The sequence below is a fragment of the Nomascus leucogenys genome, chromosome 7b (genome assembly GCF_006542625.1).
Source record: "Nomascus leucogenys isolate Asia chromosome 7b, Asia_NLE_v1, whole genome shotgun sequence".
Lineage (NCBI taxonomy): Eukaryota > Metazoa > Chordata > Mammalia > Primates > Hylobatidae > Nomascus > Nomascus leucogenys.
Genome location: NC_044387.1, coordinates 61,925,568 through 61,946,460, shown reverse-complemented (window position 1 = coordinate 61,946,460; position 20,893 = coordinate 61,925,568). Strand labels below are relative to the sequence as shown.

The 20,893-nt window shown below is 38.1% G+C and overlaps 1 protein-coding gene across 1 annotated transcript in view; it reads left to right on the top strand.

The window, feature by feature from the left end:
• Positions 1-20,893, top strand: part of RNF150 (ring finger protein 150) — a 285,174-nt gene that overhangs the window by 157,853 nt on the left and 106,428 nt on the right. Inside the window, exon 2 of the mRNA XM_003257744.3 lies at positions 18,774-19,024. Within this exon, the coding sequence (XP_003257792.1) occupies positions 18,774-19,024 (251 nt within the window). The remainder of the gene's footprint in view (positions 1-18,773; positions 19,025-20,893) is intronic.

Below are 20,893 nucleotides of genomic sequence, written 5' to 3'. Positions count from 1 at the left end.
AAGCAAGTCACTTAAGCAAAGAAATCCAGGTGCTGGCAATTGAAAATCAAGACAATGTGCACTAAAATGTATAGGATAGGGGAGTGTAATGGACAGCATCTGTTATAGACACTTTTTGATTTACAGTGTAGACTGTATCAAACAAAGGACTGGAAGATATGTTTCAGACCTTTGAAGCTTTTTCAGAATACAAAACTCAGTTGCCGAACTCTTCTTCCCATCCTAGACTTGAGATCTTCCTAAAATGCATCCAATTCTACCTGCCCTAAGAATACTGATAGAGAGAATAAAGACAAAGAAGATTTATAGACTCTGTTCACTTACATATTAGTCTAAAAACCTTTTCATACCAATGTTTATCAGAACTCATCCCAATAATTTATGTATCAAGCCAAAGGATATGTAGTGTTTTCCACTTATTTGGAGCTTGAGCTCTGATCCTTAAGAGGCCCATTTTTTGTCTGCCAAGTTACATCATCAAGTTCTATCCTGTTTTTGCTATTTCACTCAAGATATTAATACAGGTTAAGTGTCCCTAATCTGAAAATCCAAAATGCAAAATGATTCAAAATTTAACATTTTTGAGCACGGACATAACGCTGCAAGTGGAAAATTCTACATCTGACCTCATGTGACAGGTCACAGTCAAAATGCAGTCACACGGCTGGGCACGGGGCTGACACCTGTAATCTCAGCACTTTGGGAGGCCAAAGTGGGCAGATCACTTGAGGCAAGGACCAGCCTAGCCAACGTGGAGAGACCCTGCCTCTACTAAAAATACAAAAATTAGCCAGGCATGGTGGCACGTGCCTGTAGTCCCAGCTACTCGAGAGGCTGAGACACGAGAATCACTTGAACCTGGAAGGCAGAGGCTGCAGTGATACAAGATTGTGCCACTGCACTTCAGCCTGGTCAACAGAGTGAGAATCTGTCTCAAAAAAAAAAAAAAGAAAAAATGCAGTTATACAACATACAAAGTTATTCACCATCTCCAAAGGAAAAAATACTTTCTTACCCCCTTTAGCTTCAATCTCTTTCCACACATGCCTAGATTCCCCCCACAAGCATGCCCAGGAAGGGTAATAAAATGGCACAGGTGCAGGCCAGATTCACCAATGGCAGATTCCCTGAAGTGCCCTACATGAGGCCAAGATCTACATGCATTACACACTGTGTTATTTTTGCTTATTCTTTGCTCTATGGTATAAATATATTGTTGAAAATATCAAAAAAGACATGCAGTTACCTCTGTGGGTAACAATGATAAGAAAAGGAGGATGAATTTATGCTTATCTATAGTACAGAAAGCCACACTGTTGGAGAAACTGGACAGCAATGTAAGTATGAGATGTCTTACAGAAGAGTATAGTGTTAGAATGACCACCCCATGTGACCTGAAGAAACAGAAGGATAAATTGTTGAAGTTCCGTGTTGAAAGTGATGAGCAAAAGTTAATGAAAAATAGAAAAGCACTGCATACAGCTAAAAATGAAGAGCTTGAGTATGTACTGAGTGGATCTGTCAGCTTCACAGTGAACATTGGCCACTTAATGGTGTGCTGATCATGAAACAAAGATCCATCACAATGAACTGAAAAAGGGAATTGTGAATATTCAACAGGCTGATTGCAGAAACTTAAGAAATAGCATTAATTTTTTAAAGATTTGTGGTCGTAAAGTTTCTGCTGATCACAAAGCAGCAGAGGAATTCATTGGTAAGTTTTACAAGGTCATCACTGATGAAAATTCGATGCCAGAACAAGTCTACGATGCTTATGAAACTTTGCAGTTTTAACCTTATTGCCCCAGAAACACACTGACTACAGCTAATGAGATAGCCTGTACAGAAACTAAGTATGCCAAGGACAGAATCACTGCTGGGATGTGCTAATGCAGCAGGCATGCATAGTTGTAAACTTACGTGATAGGCAAAGGCTTGTGTCCTTGATGTTTCAAGGAGTGTTTCAAGGTGTTAATTTCTTATCAGTTCATTGTTATTTTAATAAAATGGCATGGATCACCAGGGACATGTTTTCTGACTGGTTTCATTGATTGTTCCAGTGACCCATGTGCACTACAGAGAAGCTGGACTGGATGAGGACCTGTGAGGTTTTGTTAGTCCCTAACAATTGTTCTGCTCATCCTCCAGCTGAAAAATTCTCACCAAAAAAAAAAAAAAAAAAAGTTTGTGCCACATACTTCATTAATTTAGCCATGACCAGTGCTAGATCAAAGAAGAATAAATATAAAAACACTTTCTTGAACAGCAGACTAGCAGCAGTGAACAGAGGTGTGGGTGTGGAAGGTTTTCAAGAGGATGAAGGATGCCATATATGCAATTACGAATGCTTGGAACACAGTAACTAAAGATACATTTGCCTATGCCTGGCTCAACCTCTGGCCTAAAACTCTGTTCAGTAATGATGATGAATAAGGTGGTGACTTTGAAGGATTTCATATGTCAAGTGAGAAAAAGATGATGTCTGACCTCCTTACATATGCAAAAAATATCTTCAGAGTCCATCAGTAAATTGGAAGAAGTGGATATCAAAGAAGATTTTGCCATTGATGAGGCTCCTGCCGTATATTCATTGACCAATGATGAAATAGCCAAAATGGTTCTGAATCAAGGTGATTGTAATACTAGTTATGGTGAAGATGATGTTAACACTACAGAAAAAGTGGCTATAGATAACATGGTGAAAAACATGTGATGGGCTTTTTGAAGGTGTAAGGACTAGAGCAGCATGCATTCATAACAAGATGAAATCATGTTTGTGTATGAAAATCAATGAGAGCATTCTAAGACAAAAAACATTGTTAATGAGGCCGATGACTCTGGAGGAAACATTTTAAAAAGACTTCCAGCAGAACGCTTCCTCAACCTTAGAAAACCTACTCCTGGTTCCTCAACTACTTGTGATGTTCTGTCTCACCTTAAAAAATAAAATACAGTGCACTGTAACCTTTTAAACAAAACACGGCATCACAGGTGGAGACCAAAGTCCTGCTTTTGTTTGTTGCTGCTATTCAACAGCTGATACAGGCACCTGGTGATGCTACTGTGCTGCTTAGTTACCCCAAACACATTTTTTTCTCCGTATCAATGGTATGTCATGTTTTTTATTGTGAAGTACCTATGTGCGAATAAGTATTAAAAAATTATTGCTTTTTGGTAGCATATAAATTCTTTTTTATTATTATTATACTTTAGGTTTTAGGGTACATGTGCACAATGTGCAGGTTTGTTACATATGTATCCATGTGCCATGTTGTTTTGCTGCACCCATTAACTCGTCATTTAGTATTAGGTATATCTCCTAATGCTGTCCCTCCCCCCTCCCCCCACCCCACAACAGTCCCCAGAGTGTGATGTTCCCCTTCCTGTGTCCATGAGTTCTCATTGTTCAGTTCTCACCTATGAGTGAGAACATGCGGTGTTTCGTTTTTTGTCCTTGCAATAGTTTACTGAGAATGATGGTTTCCAGCTTCATCCATGTCCCTACAAAGGACACGAACTCATCATTTTTTATGGCTGCATAGTATTCCATGGTGTATATGTGCCACATTTTCTTAATCCAATCTATCGCTGTTGGACATTTGGGTTGGTGAATAGTGCCGCAATAAACATATGTGTGCATATGTCTTTATAGCAGCATGATTTATATTCCTTTGGGTATATACCCAGTGATGGGATGGCTGGGTCAAATGGTATTTCTAGTTCTAGATCCCTGAGGAATCGCCACACTGACTTCCACAATGCTTGAACTAGTTTACAGTCCCACCAACAGTGTAAAAGTGTTCCTATTTCTCCACATCCTCTCCAGCACCTGTTGTTTCCTGATTTTTTAATGATGGCCATTCTAACTGGTATGAGATGGTATCTCACTGTGGTTTTGATTTGCATTGCTCTGATGGCCAGTGATGATGAGCATTTCTTCATGTGTTTTTTGGCTGCGTAAATGTCTTCTTTTGAGAAGTGTCTGTTCATGTCCTTTGCCCACTTTTTGATGGGGTTGTTTGTTTTTTTCTTGTAAATTTGTTTGAGTTCATTATAGATTCTGGATATTAGCCCTTTGTCAGATGAGTAGATTGCAAAAATTTTCTCCCATTCTGTAGGTTGCCTGTTCAATCTGATGGTAGTTTCTGTTGCTGTGCAGAAGCTCTTTAATTTAATTAGATCCCATTTGTCAATTTTGGCTTTTGTTGCCATTGCTTTTGGTGTTTTAGACATGAAGTCCTTGCCCACGCCTATGTCCTGAATGGTATTGCCTAGGTTTTCTTGTAGGATTTTAATGGTTTTAGGTCTAACATGTAAGTCTTTAATCCATCTTGAATTAATTTTTGTATAAGGTGTAAGGAAGGGATCCAGTTTCAGCTTTCTACATATGGCTAGCCAGTTTTCCCAGCACCATTTATTAAATAGGGAATCCTTTCCCCATTTCTTGTTTTTGTCAGGTTTGTCAAAGATCAGATAGTTGTAGATATGTGACATTATTTCTGAGGGCTCTGTTCTGTTCCATTGATCTATGTCTCTGTTGTGGTACCAGTACCAAGCTGTTTTGGTTACTGTAGCCTTGTAGTGTAGTTTGAAGTCAGGTAGCATGATGCCTCCAGCTTTGTTCTTTTGTCTTAGGATTCACTTGGCAATGCGGGCTTTTTTTTGGTTCCATATGAACTTTAAAGTAGTTTTTTCCAATTCTGTGAAGAAAGTCATTGGTAGCTGGATGGGGATGGCATTGAATCTATAAATTACCTTGGGCAGTATGGCCATTTTCACGATATTGATTCTTCCAACCCATGAGCATGGAATGTTCTTCCATTTGTTTGTATCCTCTTTTATTTCATTGAGCAGTGGTTTGTAGTTCTCCTTGAAGAGGTCCTTCACATCCTTTGTAAGTTGGATTCCTAGGTATTTTATTCTCTTTGAAGCATTTGTGAATGGGAGTTCACTCATGATTTGGCTCTCTGTTTGTCTGTGATTGGTGTACAAGAATGCTTGTGATTTTTGTACATTGATTTTGTATCCTGAGACTTTGCCGAAGTTGCTAATCAGCTTAAGGAGATTTTGGGCTGAGACAGTGGGGTTTTCTAGATATACAATCATAGTCAAATTGTCCCTGTTTGCAGGTAGCATATAAATTCTAAGTCAGGAATGATGGTGGTGCCAAACAACCACAGGTTGTCCAAGTGAGTGGCCTAGATAGTGACACCTTTGCTTTCTGATAGTTCAGTGTACACAAATTTTATTTCATGCAAAAAGTTACTAAAAGTATTATGTAAAATTACCCTCAGACTATTTGTATAAAGTGGATATGAAACATAAATGAATTTTGAGTTTATACTTGGGTTCTCTCGCCAAGATGTCTCATTATGTATACGTAAATATTTCAAAATCTGAAAAATTCCAAAATCTGAAACACTTCTGGTCCCAATCATGTCAAATAAGGATACTCAACCTGTAGTTGGTCTTTTAACTTGACCTTAATGCTTGTTGAATTTATAGTACACGTCATCTTACTACAGGGAAAACTGTATGGGGATTTCCAGCTTCTAGAAACCAAAATAGTAAACTTTAATTGGACTTAAAAACAGGGATTTTCCAATCTGAGCCTTTAATAAAGGAATCTCTCACTTCTACTTTCAAAGACTGCTGAAGACAAGTTGTTGAATACTTACACATAGAAATTATTAAGCAAGTAAAGGTAATGAGACAGTTGGTAATTATACAGTAAATTGGGAATTTCCAGATAACTTCCGCCAAACAAATAACCAAAAATTTTTAAGAAGAGGTATGTATTAGTCTGTTCTCATGCTCTGTAAAGAACTGCCTGAGACTGGTAATTTATAAAGGAAAGACATTTAATTGACTCAGTTCCATAGGGCTGGGGAGGCCTCAGGAAACTTACAGTCATGTAGAAGGGGAAGCAAACACGTTCTTCACATGGCATCAGGAAGGAGAAGAATGAGAGCTGAGCAAAGGGGGAAGCCCCTTTAAAAGCATCAGATCTCATAAGAAGTTGCTATCATGAGAATAGTGTGGGGGAAACTGCCCCCATGATTCAACTACCTCCCACCCAGCTCCTCCCACTACACATGGGGATTATGGGAACTATAATTCAAGATGAGATTTGGGGGCAGGGGGACACAGCCAAACCATATCAAGGTGCTTCATCTATATTTTCCCATTCCAATGGTACAGAATGGTATATCATAAATATCTAGAAGTTCATTGGATCCATGATACTGTGATTGTTTTTTAATTGTAATTCTAGGTTCTTGCCATGTATTGTTAAAAATAGCCTAAAGGGGATCGGGCATGGTGGCTCATGCCTATAATCCTAGCACTTTGAGAGGCCAAGGCAAGCAGATCACCTGAGGTCAGGAATTCGAGACCAGCCTGGCCAACATAGTGAAACCCCATCTTCACTAAAAATACAAAAATTAGCTGGGTGTGGTGGCACAAGCCTGTAGTCCCAGCTCCCCGGAAGGCTAAGGCATGAGAATCACTTGAACCCAGGAGGCAGAAGTTGCGGTGACCCAAGATCGTGCCACTGCACTCCAGCCTGGGTGACAAAGCAAGACTCCGTCAAAAAAAAAAAGAAAAAAAAAATGAAATAGCCTAAAGGGGATTCATTGTAATTTTTCCCAGTAGTTCAAAGCAAAAAAAACACAATTGCATGTTTTCTTTTATTATGTGACTTTCAGACTAAAAATTACACAATTTTTATTTTTCACTACCTTAAGAGAGTAATATGAATTGAACCATTAATTGCTAATCTAGTTATTCATGTTTTACTTTGAAGATTGATTTTGCATTCACTGGCCTTCGAGTTTCCGTTCATTGACCAAAACAGGTGGAAAGTTTACCTTTTAATGTTGCAGAAATGGCAACTTGCCCAGTTTGGGCTTCATGGTCCCCAGCTGTTTTCAGAGGTCCCTACAATATCCAGGTGCTCTCAGTTGTCCATAAGCTCATTCTTGTCCCTGGACCCCAGTGGAAACCAAGGTTAGTGTGCTCCTTCCCACTCTACCTCCTTTGGTCTAAATGCAGGTTTCATACTATATAGAATGCTCTAAGTATTTATTTGATAAATGTTGATGATAATAATAACTGTTAATACTTACTGAATGTAATGTGTGTTCTAGGTTCTTTGTGTGCATTCTTTCATTTAATCCTTACTCAGCCCTTTCGTTTTGGTACATTTCATATGAGAGTTGTGAAAATAATGAACCTGAAGCCTCAAGGTTTAATAAATCTTCCAAAGTCACCCAGCTAGAAGTTATGGTAAATGATTCTTCTATTTAATTTCATTTATGATATTATTATCAAGATTGAAATACTGGGAAATTTTGGTCTCTCATAGTCTCCTATACTGTGATTCCACTAGTCTGCTCCTTAATGAGACTTACATGTACAGTTGAACCTTAAACAACAAAGGTTTGGTCTGTTGAGATGCAGATTTTTTCCAGTCAAGTACAGATTGAAAATAGAATATTCCTGAGATGTGAAACCCGCATATACAGAGAGGCTACTTTTTGTATACACAGGTTCCTCAGGGCCAATTGCGGGCCTACTGAGTATGGGTAGATTTTGGTATATGTGGGGGTCCTGGAAGCAATTCCTTGCATACACCAAAGAATGACTATATATTGTTTTTTGTCCAGCAAAAATTAGAATTTAAAATATTTTATATATAAGCAGAAAGTTATTTAAGCATTATTATTTGCTCTAATAGAAACTGACTTTAATGAAAATGGAATTATTGTAAAATCAATTTAGTATTCTATGATTTGTTTCATTTCAGCCTGGACTCTATCATATTATTTTTAACCATTTGAAATGCTCACAGAACTAGCAGTAGGTTATTTTTTAAGGCTGATTTACTGAATATTTTCTAAGAAAATCCTACAGGTGAGTCTTTAAATACAATGCCTTATTCTATATTCATCACTCCCCATACAGTTATCACAAATTCATAAATAATTCTATATTCATCACTCAATACTGTAATAAGTCAACATTCAATAATTCTTATTCTACATTCATCACTCACCCTACAGTTACCACAAATTCATAAATAATTCTATACAGTTGTAGAATAGGAATGTCTACGAACTTTCAAAAAAGTATGAGTCATTGATCACCTCAAGTATAGCTGAGGAATTGACATCAGTGAGATAATTTTTACTAGAGCCATTCTAAGGAAAATAAAATTGGCTATTGTTAGCATCTCCTTTAAATATGTTTTTAAATTCCGTAACAGTTATCTATAACTGTAATGACAAATTTACACTGAGAGGATCTGTTGTGAAATTACAGTGCACTTCAGGAACATCAGCATTTGACATATTTCAAGTTGGCAGCAGAGTATTGGGGGAGCACAGATTAACCAGTGTTCATTCAGCAACTTAGATGAGCCTTACATATTTTGAGCTTGGAGGTCTTCTGGAGAAATCAAGTCAATTGGTTGGCTCTACAGGTTATCAATTTGGTTCCTGAATGATAAATTTTCAAACTCCTAAATTAGTCCTATGAATTTAAGTTTTTATCCCTTGGGAAGTATTTTTATTGTTCAGACTAAGACTGTCTTCCATACAGCACACTTCCCATCTTCAACAAGTATGGTAATACCATGAGTTTCAGGAAAGATACATATTTCAGGATAGTACTAACTTCTCCCTAGAGTAGAAAAGCTGATAGAACATACTTTGGAGCCATATGGAATGACTGCTTATTCATGATCTAAGATGACTTTGGAATCGTATGTGCAAGGCAGATAGTAATAATTTAGCGTAATATGGATATTCTTTTCTGAAATGTGTGAAAACACTAATGGTGAATTCGAATGTGAATTCAAATAAGTTGATTGAAGTAAAATTAAATTATAGACCACCTAAGAAATTGCATGGGAGTATAATGAGAGGTTCAGTGGCTCTGGTTGGTAATTCAGAAGACCTTGATTCATTTTTGTGTGTGTCACTACCTGGTTATACAATATGGACGTAAAGTGCAGAAAATTCAAACCAAACCACTTCAAGCAAAATAACTGTAAAACCCAATGGTAGACTGACTTCAGATGTGGCTTGATCAAGGCTCAAATCATGTCATCAGGTTATTTATGGCTCTCGTCCTTCATTGCCAGCTCTCTTCTTAGAATTTTCGTCTCATGGATTGAAAGTGACTCTCACAACCACAGATGCTCCAGTTTAAGACCAAAAGAAGGCCTTTGCTTCGTTATAACTCAAATGAAATCCTTATGTGCCCTGCCTCTACCTGAGCAGTAGTGACTGTGACAGGTGAGAGAATCATACTGATTGGATTAGGTCATTATAGTAGAGGGAAATTGGACTGAATTGTGACAAGAGAAGGAGGCACAGATGCAGGCCGATTTGTGTATTTGGCAGTGGTAAGACAACAGTAATGATACTAATAAAAGTTAACATCTATTTCATGGGTTCTTTATGGAAAGCCCTGTGCCAAGTAATTCATTGTGAATTATCTCATTTAATAATAGGACAGGATATTTGCCTCTTGTGGGTATTTTTTCTCAACGACTTCTGTGGTAACATCACTGATTTAGAATGTGGGTGGGAGGGGGTGTGGGAGGTTCCCAGAGAGACATAAAGGTATGAGGTCATCATTTGGACAAAGCGGGAGTGAGTCCAAAATAGAGGAAAGCAGGGTGATAGCAGGTGTTCAACTGAGGATAGTGATCATAAATTTCAAGTGAAAAAAAGGTGACTTGTGAGATTTCCCTCTTAGCAATGTTCACATGAAGAGGTGGAAGCATAGAAAAAGCAAATTTTGTAGGGCAGGTTCTATGGAGAAATAGAAGTGCAGGGGAGCTAAGGGTATTTTAAGAAGAGTTTATAATGATGGATCATGGAATGTGGGCTGGTAGGGAGAGAAGGGAGGCCAGGAGAGGGTTGATGGATAGAAAGTAGAGGGGAGTAATGGGGTGGGCATGACTGAGCAAAGAGATCTGGAAGAAGGAAGTGGCACTGGAAAACGACATCTTTGAAGTCAGCATTCCAGAGGTGGTGCACTTTCTAGTGGTGACAAGGTCCAGGATACAACAGTGGGAACATGTGTCTAGGGAGCAGTGGAGGCAAAGGTCAACAGGGAGGAGAGGAGCAAGCAATGGACAGGCTCGAGTACTGGCTGGGTCATCCTCGCAAACACTGAGATTCTGATTTGAGGAGGATGAATATTGTGAGCTAGGAGCTAACTGAGGGAAAGAGGAGATAACAAGAGGTTGGCAGATGGTGGCAAGGAGAGAGGGGACAAGGTTGTAAATCCAAGTGAAAAGAATATCAAAAGATGAGTGGCTTTTGAAGGAGGATGGGATGGGGCTAGAAGTAATGATCTGGAGGTACAAGATAGAGCGCACTCAGCAAACCATCTTCTGGTGCTGAGGTATGTGGAATGAATATGGCTTAATAAAAATAAATTTAATTTAAAAAATTCTTTCCTTCACCATAATGCGGAGAAATCAATGTCTTCATAGGAAAGCCGAACCAATCAAAGCAAGAAGGTTAAGGATCAAGGAACTGAAGGGATTATTCTAACACCAGGGCTGTTAGGGAATTTGTTAACCAGAGGCTCAAATTTCTAACAGTCACATAGGAAGGGTTTGAAAAAGGAAATTATGTTGGATTCGATGATCGAATGAGGATCTGAGTGAGAACTCATGACACAGAAGGCCGGAACTTCAGCAATGCCTCAGGCAAAAGGTACATGGGGTCATCTGAGAGGAGGGTGAGAAGCCAGTAATACTGCAGAGAGCCTGCCCTCATGGGAAGCCTCATTGATTGTTTCTTGGTGCTTGGGGCTGTCTAAATATACTCAACTCTGTTCTGGATCTTCTGGAGGAACAAGACTAAGACCTCCACCTTGGTTTTCCCCAGAAAATAGGATCAGGCAGAGAAACTGGTTCTATCAGGGGAACATGAGCTCATTAGGAAGTTATCAAGACAACTGAGGAATCCCACCGTTATTAAAGATAGTACCAAATAAGTAGATACCACCTGAGAAAGAATGGTTTAAAAATGGACCACAAATATTAAGGGAAGATTCTATGCAGCAGGAACTAGAAGTTATTTTATAAAACACACACACACACACAATGGGAAATATTTAGTGTGAAAAATACAATACAGTCTTGCCTCCGTCTTCCCTGGGGATTGGTTCCAGGACCACCTGCAGATACCTGCACAAACTCAAAATCTGCACAAACTCAACTCCCACGGTCAGCTCTGCAGAATCCCTAAAAAGTTGCCTTTCGTATAGCTGGGTTTCAAATCCTGCAAATACTGTATTTTATCTTTTTGTTTTTCTGAGACAAGGTCTTGCTCTGTCACTCAGCCTGGAGCACAGTGGCACAATCATGGCTCATTGCGGGCTCAACCTACCAGGCTCAAGTCATCCTCCCACCTCAGCCTCCCAAGTAGCTGGAACTACAGGAGCATGCCACCATACTCAGCTAATTTTTGTATTTTTTGTAGAGGCAGGGTTTCGCCATGTTGTCCAGGCTGCTCTCGAACTCCTGAACTGAAGCAATCCTTCCACCTTGGCCTCCCAAAGCACTGAGATTACATGTGTGAGCCCCCATGCCCAGCCTCAGATGCTGCATTTTTTATCCACATTTGGTTGCAGATCAAAGGGCCAATTATATTCATTGAAAAAAATCCATATATTAGTGGACCCATGCATTTCAAGCCTGTGTTGATCAAGGGTCACCTGTAGTTTAAACAAAGAGCACTAAAATATGGGATAAAATATAAATGGATACAATAAAGACAAATTTATGAGCTGGAAGATCAGCTTCAAAAATTATGTCACTCAGAATGAATGAAGAGATACTGTAAAGACACAATGCAATACCTTTGTACACCTCTCAGGATGGCTAAAATAAAATAGTGATGATACCAAGTCTTACCAGGATACTAAGAAACTGAATCATTCATACATTGCTGGTGGGAATGTAAAATGATACAGCCGCTCTGGAAAACAGTTTGTCCATTTCTTAGAACACCAAATGTTCAACTACTGTAAAAGCTAGCAGTTATACTCCTTTGCATTCATCCCAGAGATATGAACATTTATATTCCTCCAAAAACTTGTATACTAATGTTCATAGCAGCTTCATTTGTAATATCCAAAAACTGGCAATAATCCATATGTCCATCAATTGGCGAATAATTAAACTGTGGTGTACCACATTCTCTACCATGGAATTATACTCAGAAATCAAAAGGAATGAATTACTGATACATGCTTGTTTGGATAATAAGGACATTATGCTGAATGAGAAAAAGCCAATCTAGAGGATCACATACCATATGATTCCGTTTATGTAACATTCTAGAACTGACAAAATTAATATGGAGAATATACAAGGCTTAGGGAAGGGAAAGCAGAGAATGAGGGAATTTCTTCTTGATGGTGGAATATGTCAATGTCTTAATTGTGTTAGTGGTTATATGACTCTATATATGTGATAAAATTTCATAGAATTAAACACAAAGACATTTAAAAATGTTGTACATGCAAAAACTGGTGAAATCCAAATAAATTCCATAATTTACTTAATTATATTGTGCCAATTTCCTGTTTTGATAATGCACGATAATTATATAAGATGACATCATCAGAGGAAGCTGGGAGGTTGGTTCATAGGACCTCCGTGTACTGTTTTTACCTCTTCTTTTTGTTTTTGTTTTTGTTTTTTTTTTAAAACTGAGTCTCACTTTGTCACCCAGGCTAGAGTGCAGTGGTGTGATCTTGGCTCACTGCAACCTCTACCTCCCAGGTTCAAGCAATTCTCCTGCTTCAGCCTCCCAAGTAGCTGGGATTACAGGCACGTGCCACCATCCCTGGCTAATTTTTGTATTTTTAGTAGAGACAGAATTTCATCATATTGGTCAGGCTGGTCTTCAACTCCTGACCTCAGGTGATCCGCCCACCTTGGCCTCCCAAAGTGCTGGGATTACAGGCATGAGCCACCGTGCCCGGCATGTTTATACAACACTTGTTATTAGTCTATAATTATTTCAAAATACAGGTTTTTTTTTCAAATGAGAGGGGTATAAGAAATATGGAGGAAGAAAAGGAAGTGCTGCCCCAACAGGATAGTAGGAATCACAGGAGAGAAAAAATTTAGGAGGAAATATTGTAATAAAATATGAAGAAAAATGTGTCAGAATTAAAGATAAAATGAAATACCTCCGATTGAAAATGTACATGTATTACAAATATAACTGAGTTCTCTCATAAACAGACATTGTGACATCGTCAAGACATTGTAAATTATCAATTCTTAGTAAAAGTAAGTAAACCACAGATTACTTACTTGTTTTACTGCTGTTGAATAATTTATTTCTTTCCAGTTTTTTCACATTTTTCCTAGCTTTACTGATGTATAATTGACAACATTAAATTGTATATATTTAAGTATTCTCATCACTTACTTGATGGTGGGGAGGTACAGTCTGCATTTGTCAATATGGATTCCCCTCTGTAACTTCTGAGAAGAGTCCTGAATGGTTTTCTAATTTTAATAACATAATTATCTTGTCTTTTATACATGGTCATCTGATACCCCAAGTAATGATAGTGTGTGCTCTTCTTTCCAAGACTTAGCAGTCCAATTTCTTTGTCTCTTTGCACCAAGTATAACTTCTTACAATGTTGGCTCAACCTGTCTTATTCATGATTTTAACTGAAAAACTTCTAGTGCTTTTCCTCCATTTAATGGAATATTTCTTAATGATACTTATTATCACATTAAAGAAATTTCCTTTTATTACTCATAAAAAGAATCAGGAATGAGTTCAGTTCTCAACAGATGGGTTCCTTCTCTATGAAGCTGGCTGCTCATGTCTCTCCATCTGAAGTCAAAAGGAAGGGAGAGAAGGGACCTGGAGAGCCCATACTCAGTTCTTTTGTAGATAAGTTCCTGGAGTGGCGAGTATCGTCTGTACTCACACCTCAATGACCAAATACTAATCACACACCACACCCAGCTGCAGGGGAGCCTTTTCACTGGACAGCCTATGCCTAGCTAAAACATTCATACTGTAGAAGGAAGAAAGGCCCGATATTGGAGGACAACTAGCTATGTAATATAATTATATGCCTTATTCCTTTAATTTGTTAATGTACTAAAATGTACTAATATATTTTCTAATATTAAATCATCTTCACATTCCTGGGATAAATCCCACTTGGTCATGAAGATTTTTTTTTACTGTATTATTGGATTCTGTTTGTGAGTACTGTATTTAGGATTTTTGCATCTGTGTTTATTAAAAATATACTTGTTGATGCAAAAAGTAGTAATTACACTTTACATTTATATGGTATTTTGCAGTTTTTAAAATAATTTCATACACATTCCTCCTGAGAATAAATGATCAACAAGAGAGGACTATGGTTTTGAAAAAGTAGATATTAAGTGTAGAAATAGAAAATATCTACAAATGGGACAATGTAAGTTTTTTTTTGTCACCTGAGGACTATAGTTTTGAAAAAGTAGATATTAAGTGTACAAATAGAAAATATCTACAAATGAGACAATATAAGTTTTTTTTTTTTTTTGGTCACCTAAGTTCTAGAGGGCCAACAGTGAGACTGAGATTGAAGTAAAGATTAGTGGAGAGAAAAGAATACAGGAGGTTGAAAAACTATTTTTGATCAAATGAACCCAGGGAGAGATGCTGTCACTCTCCAGGGTCCCAGGGAAGAATGGGATTATAGGCTTTGTGAAATGTCTAGCACTGTACTGGTATTCTAGATATTTTATTAATACAATGTCTAAACAACCTGGTTTGAATTTACAAGTAAAGGCTTTCCTAGTTATTAAACAATATTTGGCTTTGTGAACTTCTGTTTTGATTCCGTATTAATCTGCATATACCAAATTAGATCCTGGCAATGGAGCACTCTCATGGGAAAAGGAAGCACTAAAAATACAGGATGCTCCTCTGCTGTCGTCTGGCAGCCAGGTCATATGTGTCCTGGTCACACATTTTCTCCCTGACTGTAGAGCTTTTCTAGAGCACACAATAATTACATAATAGCAACTTCTCACCACTCACAAGTATAAAGTGCCTTTGGGAGGAAAATAGATAGTAGGCTGATATAATTTTGCAAAAAGAGGCACCCTGTGTCACAGTAAATAGAATTGCCCAAATAGCAGGACCTCCTTGTGGGTTTTCCCATACCAAATATGCTATTTGTTAACTTCTTTTCCCTGAGCCTTGGAATGTCATATATACGTAGTAGCTACTTAAGGCAGCATTGAACTCTCAGATCACTGTGCTGGGCTTGCACCACTCCCCCTAGCCCCCCCCCGCCCCTTTTTCTCCTTCTCTGCCTCACACACACCCACAGAAGCAAAGCATATCCTAGTATACTTGGGAGAACCTGCTGGCTTCTCCCTGACACTGTAGCTGCAGATTCCAAAATGAAGCAAAGATCAGGGAATTTGATACTCGTATCAGTGCAAATGCCTCAGTTGAACAATATAGATCCTGGAGGAGCATTTTGCCCTGGATTTTGTGCATTCATCAGAATAAGATAATTCATCCAAATCCACTTTGCTTTGTGTCTTTTTTTGGACACCCTAGATACCTAAATTCTTAGTGACTGTTTCTATTAGGATAAATACATATCCCTAGTATCGCTTTTTACCATGCACAATAGACTAAAGCACACCAGAATAATCTCCCAAAATCTCATCTGTTTTTACCATGATGAACTCTAGAAATGTATTATGAATACTGAAAATGAATGAGGTTGAAGTTCAGATGAACAGGCCCTCCCCACTGCCATTTGTACTGTTTGTCTTTCTGAGTGGATGTTACATGTCCTGAAGGCACAACAGTGACACAGACAACACAAGTGGTGTAACTAAGCACTAAGTTTAAAATAAATGCTTTAAAATAGTTAATTATACTTTACCCTACAGGAAGAGAAAATGTTTTATGAAGTCCCTCAAAATGGATGATGAGTAGTTTAAAGCTTTGTGGAGATCTAAAATTTGGTTACCTATTTTTAAAATGCTGAACTGGGATTTAAAACAAGCTGTCCAGGTCCAGAAGCCAACTCTGTTAGACTCTAGTTTCTTAACTATAAGTAATTAATAGGAATATTGTATGAGTCGGGGAGGGGATAGTGAAGGAAGAGTTAGGCTACCAGATAGTAAATACGTTAAAAGCTATACAACTAAAACAGCCTGGTACAGGTTCAGCAAAAGATAGGTCAACCTCACAATAAGAGCAAAACAGTGCAAAATTGACCCAAATATATCTGATAATTTAGGGGAAAAAGTTGCATCCTAATCTTCCTTCTTTCTGCTTATCACATTATAAGAATTCAATAAATATTGTTATTAAATCGCAGATTGCTCTAGATTTAAATGTAAAAAGTAAAGCTGCAAGTTTTGAGAAGCTATTTTAGATGAGTATTTCTATAATCTTGGGTGGAAAATAGTTTCTAAATAGTTCTAAAGAGTATCAAAACTGGAAGCCATAGAGGAATATATTAGTGAAATTTGACTACTAAAAAATGTAAGTGGGCGTGGTGGCTCAGGCCTGTTATCCCAGCACTTGGGGAGGCCAAGGCAGGTGGATCACTTGAGGTCAGGAGTTCAAGACGAGCCTGGCCAATATGGCGAAGCTCTGTCTCTACTAAAAAGACAAAAATTAGCCAGGCATGATGGCGCACGCCTGTAGTCCCAGCTACTTGGAAGGCTGAGGCCTCTAAGAATTGCTTGAATCTGGGAGGCAGAGGTTGCAGTGAGCCGAGATGATGCCACTGCACTCCAGCCTGGGCGACAGAGCAAGACTCTGTCTCAAGAAAAAAAAAAAAAATGTAAAACTTGTGCATTTCTGAACATCCAAAGCCTCATAAATAACCTCAAGATCCCGTCCCGAAAAAAAAAAAAAATGTACTTCCAGAGCTTTAAGTAAACATGCCAAAATAATATAAATAAGGGAATAAAAGAAATGAAAAATTATTATTCTGCCATTACCTCAGTAACTCTAAATAGCTGCAGCACCAGGATAAGCCTCACTAGGCCAGATTAGTCCAATATACAAAGAAGATCATCTTTCTTTAGAGACAAAACCAGCCAGCAGCCTTAATCCCCCACACAACCTCAGACCACATGTAGCCATTAACCAAAGTAAAAATGAAAAGAAAAGGCATGTCAAAATTGCCAGTAAATTCTTCAGAGTTGAAAATTGAGCCACCAGTTTCAGTTATTCCCAGAAATAACAGTCAAACCCATGCTATGGCTTTGTGATTTTACAATTGGATTTGCAAAATTTCAGAAATTTTTTAAATATATAATTGATGTAGCATACACAGACACTTTAATATGTAGTTTTAAAGTAGTTGTTCAGCCTAAGTGAAACACCATCAAGGAATTTAAGATTGAAAACCTGCACAGAGATCAAGGTCAAAGGAAAGCCCTAAGTAACATTCTAAGAAACTTGGAACAGCCTGAGCAAAGGTAAACTGGTAGTTCCATCTAACTGATCTCAACATGTGAATACAGCCAGTGTTAAGCAGCTGTAGTGGGGTTTAATTTTGCCCTGAATCTACAACATCCCTGTTGCAGATTTCCTCCCTTTAATTTGTAGTCACTCTAGGTAATGGGATATTTCCATGTGGATGTGAGGCCTCTGTGCCCTAATCATCTTGCATCTTTCTCCCTAGATTTGAATTGGGGTGATTCCTGAGAACATACCCTAATGAAATTAATATAAATATTAATATTAATGTTTGAATCTGGTATTTGAATCTGGTATGATATTACTGAAGAACTCCTTGTAGGGGCCCCAGAACTCCTCACCAAGAGGCTTCACTTCACACAGTGTCATGATGTGTAAGGACAATGACCCATATATACAAAAGTGGACCAAGAATAAATGGCACTTTTGCTCCAAGCTGTCTAGTAACTGGGGCAGCCGTGGTGGGAGTATCTAAGAGTGGAAGTGAAACAATCCTGGAATTATGTGTACTGCTTCCATCGTCTCCGTGCTTGGTATGTGCCTTGTGGTTCAGTGGAAACATTGCACCATACTTCTCTTTGCTTGGTACATGGTTCAGTGGAAACATGCTGTTTCCACTGAATTAGGTAAAATAAGCAGAAAATAGTTCTGGGACCATAATTTCATGTTGGCAAATCATATTAGAGCTTCTTAAGAAATGTTCTTTTTTGGTTGCTCGAGTACTCACTATAGGAGAAAATTGCCTTGGAAATACTATAGGGAGATCTATAGTTGAATATTCATAGTGTTTGTGTGGGGGAGAGAGAGCTCTCAGGTGGCATAAGACAGGACATTTTACCCTTTTGTCATGGAATGCAAAGTCCCATTCCCTTCCTCAGGGGAATCTAGGGAATGCAACATAGAACTGTAAACTGGGCTGGTTGGGAAGGGTCCACCTTTACCAGACCTGGGGTCAATGCTTTGGAGAGTTGAAAAGGGCATTGCAAGATTATGACTTCACTGGTACTAAAATCATGAATGCATTTTAGGTACTTTTTTCACATATAAAACAGCAGCTGAAGAAAGCTAGGTAGCTGAAGAAAGAGAAAATTTGACTTGGTTTGTAAGTATTAGGTCTTCTTAGCCCAGCACAGAATTCTCAAAAGTACTGTCCTTATTTGGTTTCGTGTTACTGTGTCCACACATCTCACTGGGATCCCCCACATTTTATCCCCTAACCTTTATTGCCGCTTCCTTCCCCTCTCACCACAGGTGTAGAAGACATCGTGGCCATAATGATTCCTGAGCCAAAAGGGAAGGAGATAGTAAGCCTGCTGGAAAGAAACATCACCGTGACGATGTACATCACCATCGGAACCCGGAACTTGCAGAAATATGTGAGCCGTACTTCGGTTGTGTTTGTCTCCATCTCCTTCATTGTCCTGATGATCATTTCCCTCGCATGGCTCGTCTTTTATTACATCCAGAGGTTTCGATATGCAAATGCCAGGGATAGGAACCAGGTGAGTAGCAAAAAGTTAAAAAACTTTTAAAAATTGTTACAAAAATGTTGTTAAACATCTTTGAACATGACAGAAAATACCAAGCCAAAACCAAAATATCCCCGCTCAAGATAAACACTGTTAACATTTGCTGTATCATTTTTCAGATATTATCCAAATATATCTATTTTGATGTTTCACTATATTTTTATGTAAAATGGAGGTGATTTGTCCTACATTCCCATTGCTTATGTTTTTGACATTTGTTTATCCACATAATGAGGGGAACAAAAAGAAGTGCTAATAGTGTGAAGATACTTTGGAAAGAGCCAAGATTTCCTCCTTGTGAACAGAAGAAAAAAAAGGAGATAAAAACCAAAAGCTATTTTAAATAGCAATTAAACATATCATGTATACCCATGGTACAAAATGCAAAAAGTATCACATGGCACATAATGAAAAGTAATTGCCTTCCCATGTGTGTCTCTCAGCTACCCAGTTCCTCTTCCTGGAATATCTTCCAGGGATATTCTATACACTTATAAACACATATATACCCATATATTTAAAAAACAACAACAACAAATGATAGCACACTTAACTCTGTACCCTTCTGTCTCACTTCATCTTGCAGATTAATTTACATCAATACATAAACCAAGCTTCATTCTCACTTCTAATGACTGCATAGCATTCCATTGTCTGTATGTGTCACATCTATTTAAACAGCACCGATTAATGGACGTGTTTTCTTAAGAGAACATGTACACATGACACTTAGTACATTTGTAAGTATATCTACAAGGTAAAATCCTGGAAGTTTAGTTGCCAGGGCAATGGCATATACATTTTAACTATGATAGATACTGCCACATTGTCTGCCAAAAAATGTTGAACCAATTTACACTTTAACAAACTGTATATGAAAATTGCTGTTTCCCCATATCCTTACCAAAAGAATGTTATCGCTTTTTTTTGTTGTTAGTGATTTGGTAAGTTAAAAATGGTACCACATTTTTCTTATTACAAGTAACGTTGAACATCTTTTCAAGTACAATAGAAAAAGTGAATATTTTTGGTGAAGTAACTACTTTTATTATTTGACTTCTTTTCAATTGAGTTGTCATTTTCTTATTAATGTGTATAAACTCTTTATTAGCCAAGGAAATTAACCCTTTTTTGTAGGGTAGGATTCCCCTCCCCACCCCTCAGCTTGTCATTGTCTTTTATTTTATCCTTGGTCTTCTTGCCATGCAGAAATTTTTGGTTTTTACGGAGCTACATTTAGTATCTTTTTTTCTTGAGATGGAATCTCACTCATTCTGTCACCCGGGCTGGAGTCCAGAGGCATAATCTTGGCTCATTGCAACCTTTGCCTCCTGGGTTCAAGAGATTCTCATGCCTTGGCCTCCCAAGTAGCTAGGATTACAAGCATACACCACCACACCTGGCTAATTTTTGTTTTTTTCAGTAGAGGTGGGTTTTCACTATGTTGGCCAGGCTAGTCTCAAACTCCTGACCTCAAGTAATCTTCCCACCTCGGCCTCCCAAAGTGCTGGGATTACAGGCGTGAGCCACTACACCTGGTGTATTAATCTTTTTTACAAAAATATTTTATTGTATATAGTTGAAGTTTACAATACGACTTTTGGGGAGTCATACAGACAGTAAAATGGTTAATATGGTAAAGCAAATTGACATACCTATTGTCTCACATAGTTTTTTGGTGACAAGAGCAGGTAAAATCTACTTATTTAACAGAAATTTCTAATACAATACAATTTTTTAGCTGTAGTCATTGTACATTAGATCTCTAGACTTGCTCATCATACATTCTGCTACTTTGTATCCTTTGACCTAAATCTCCCCATTTTCTCTCCACTCCCCCAC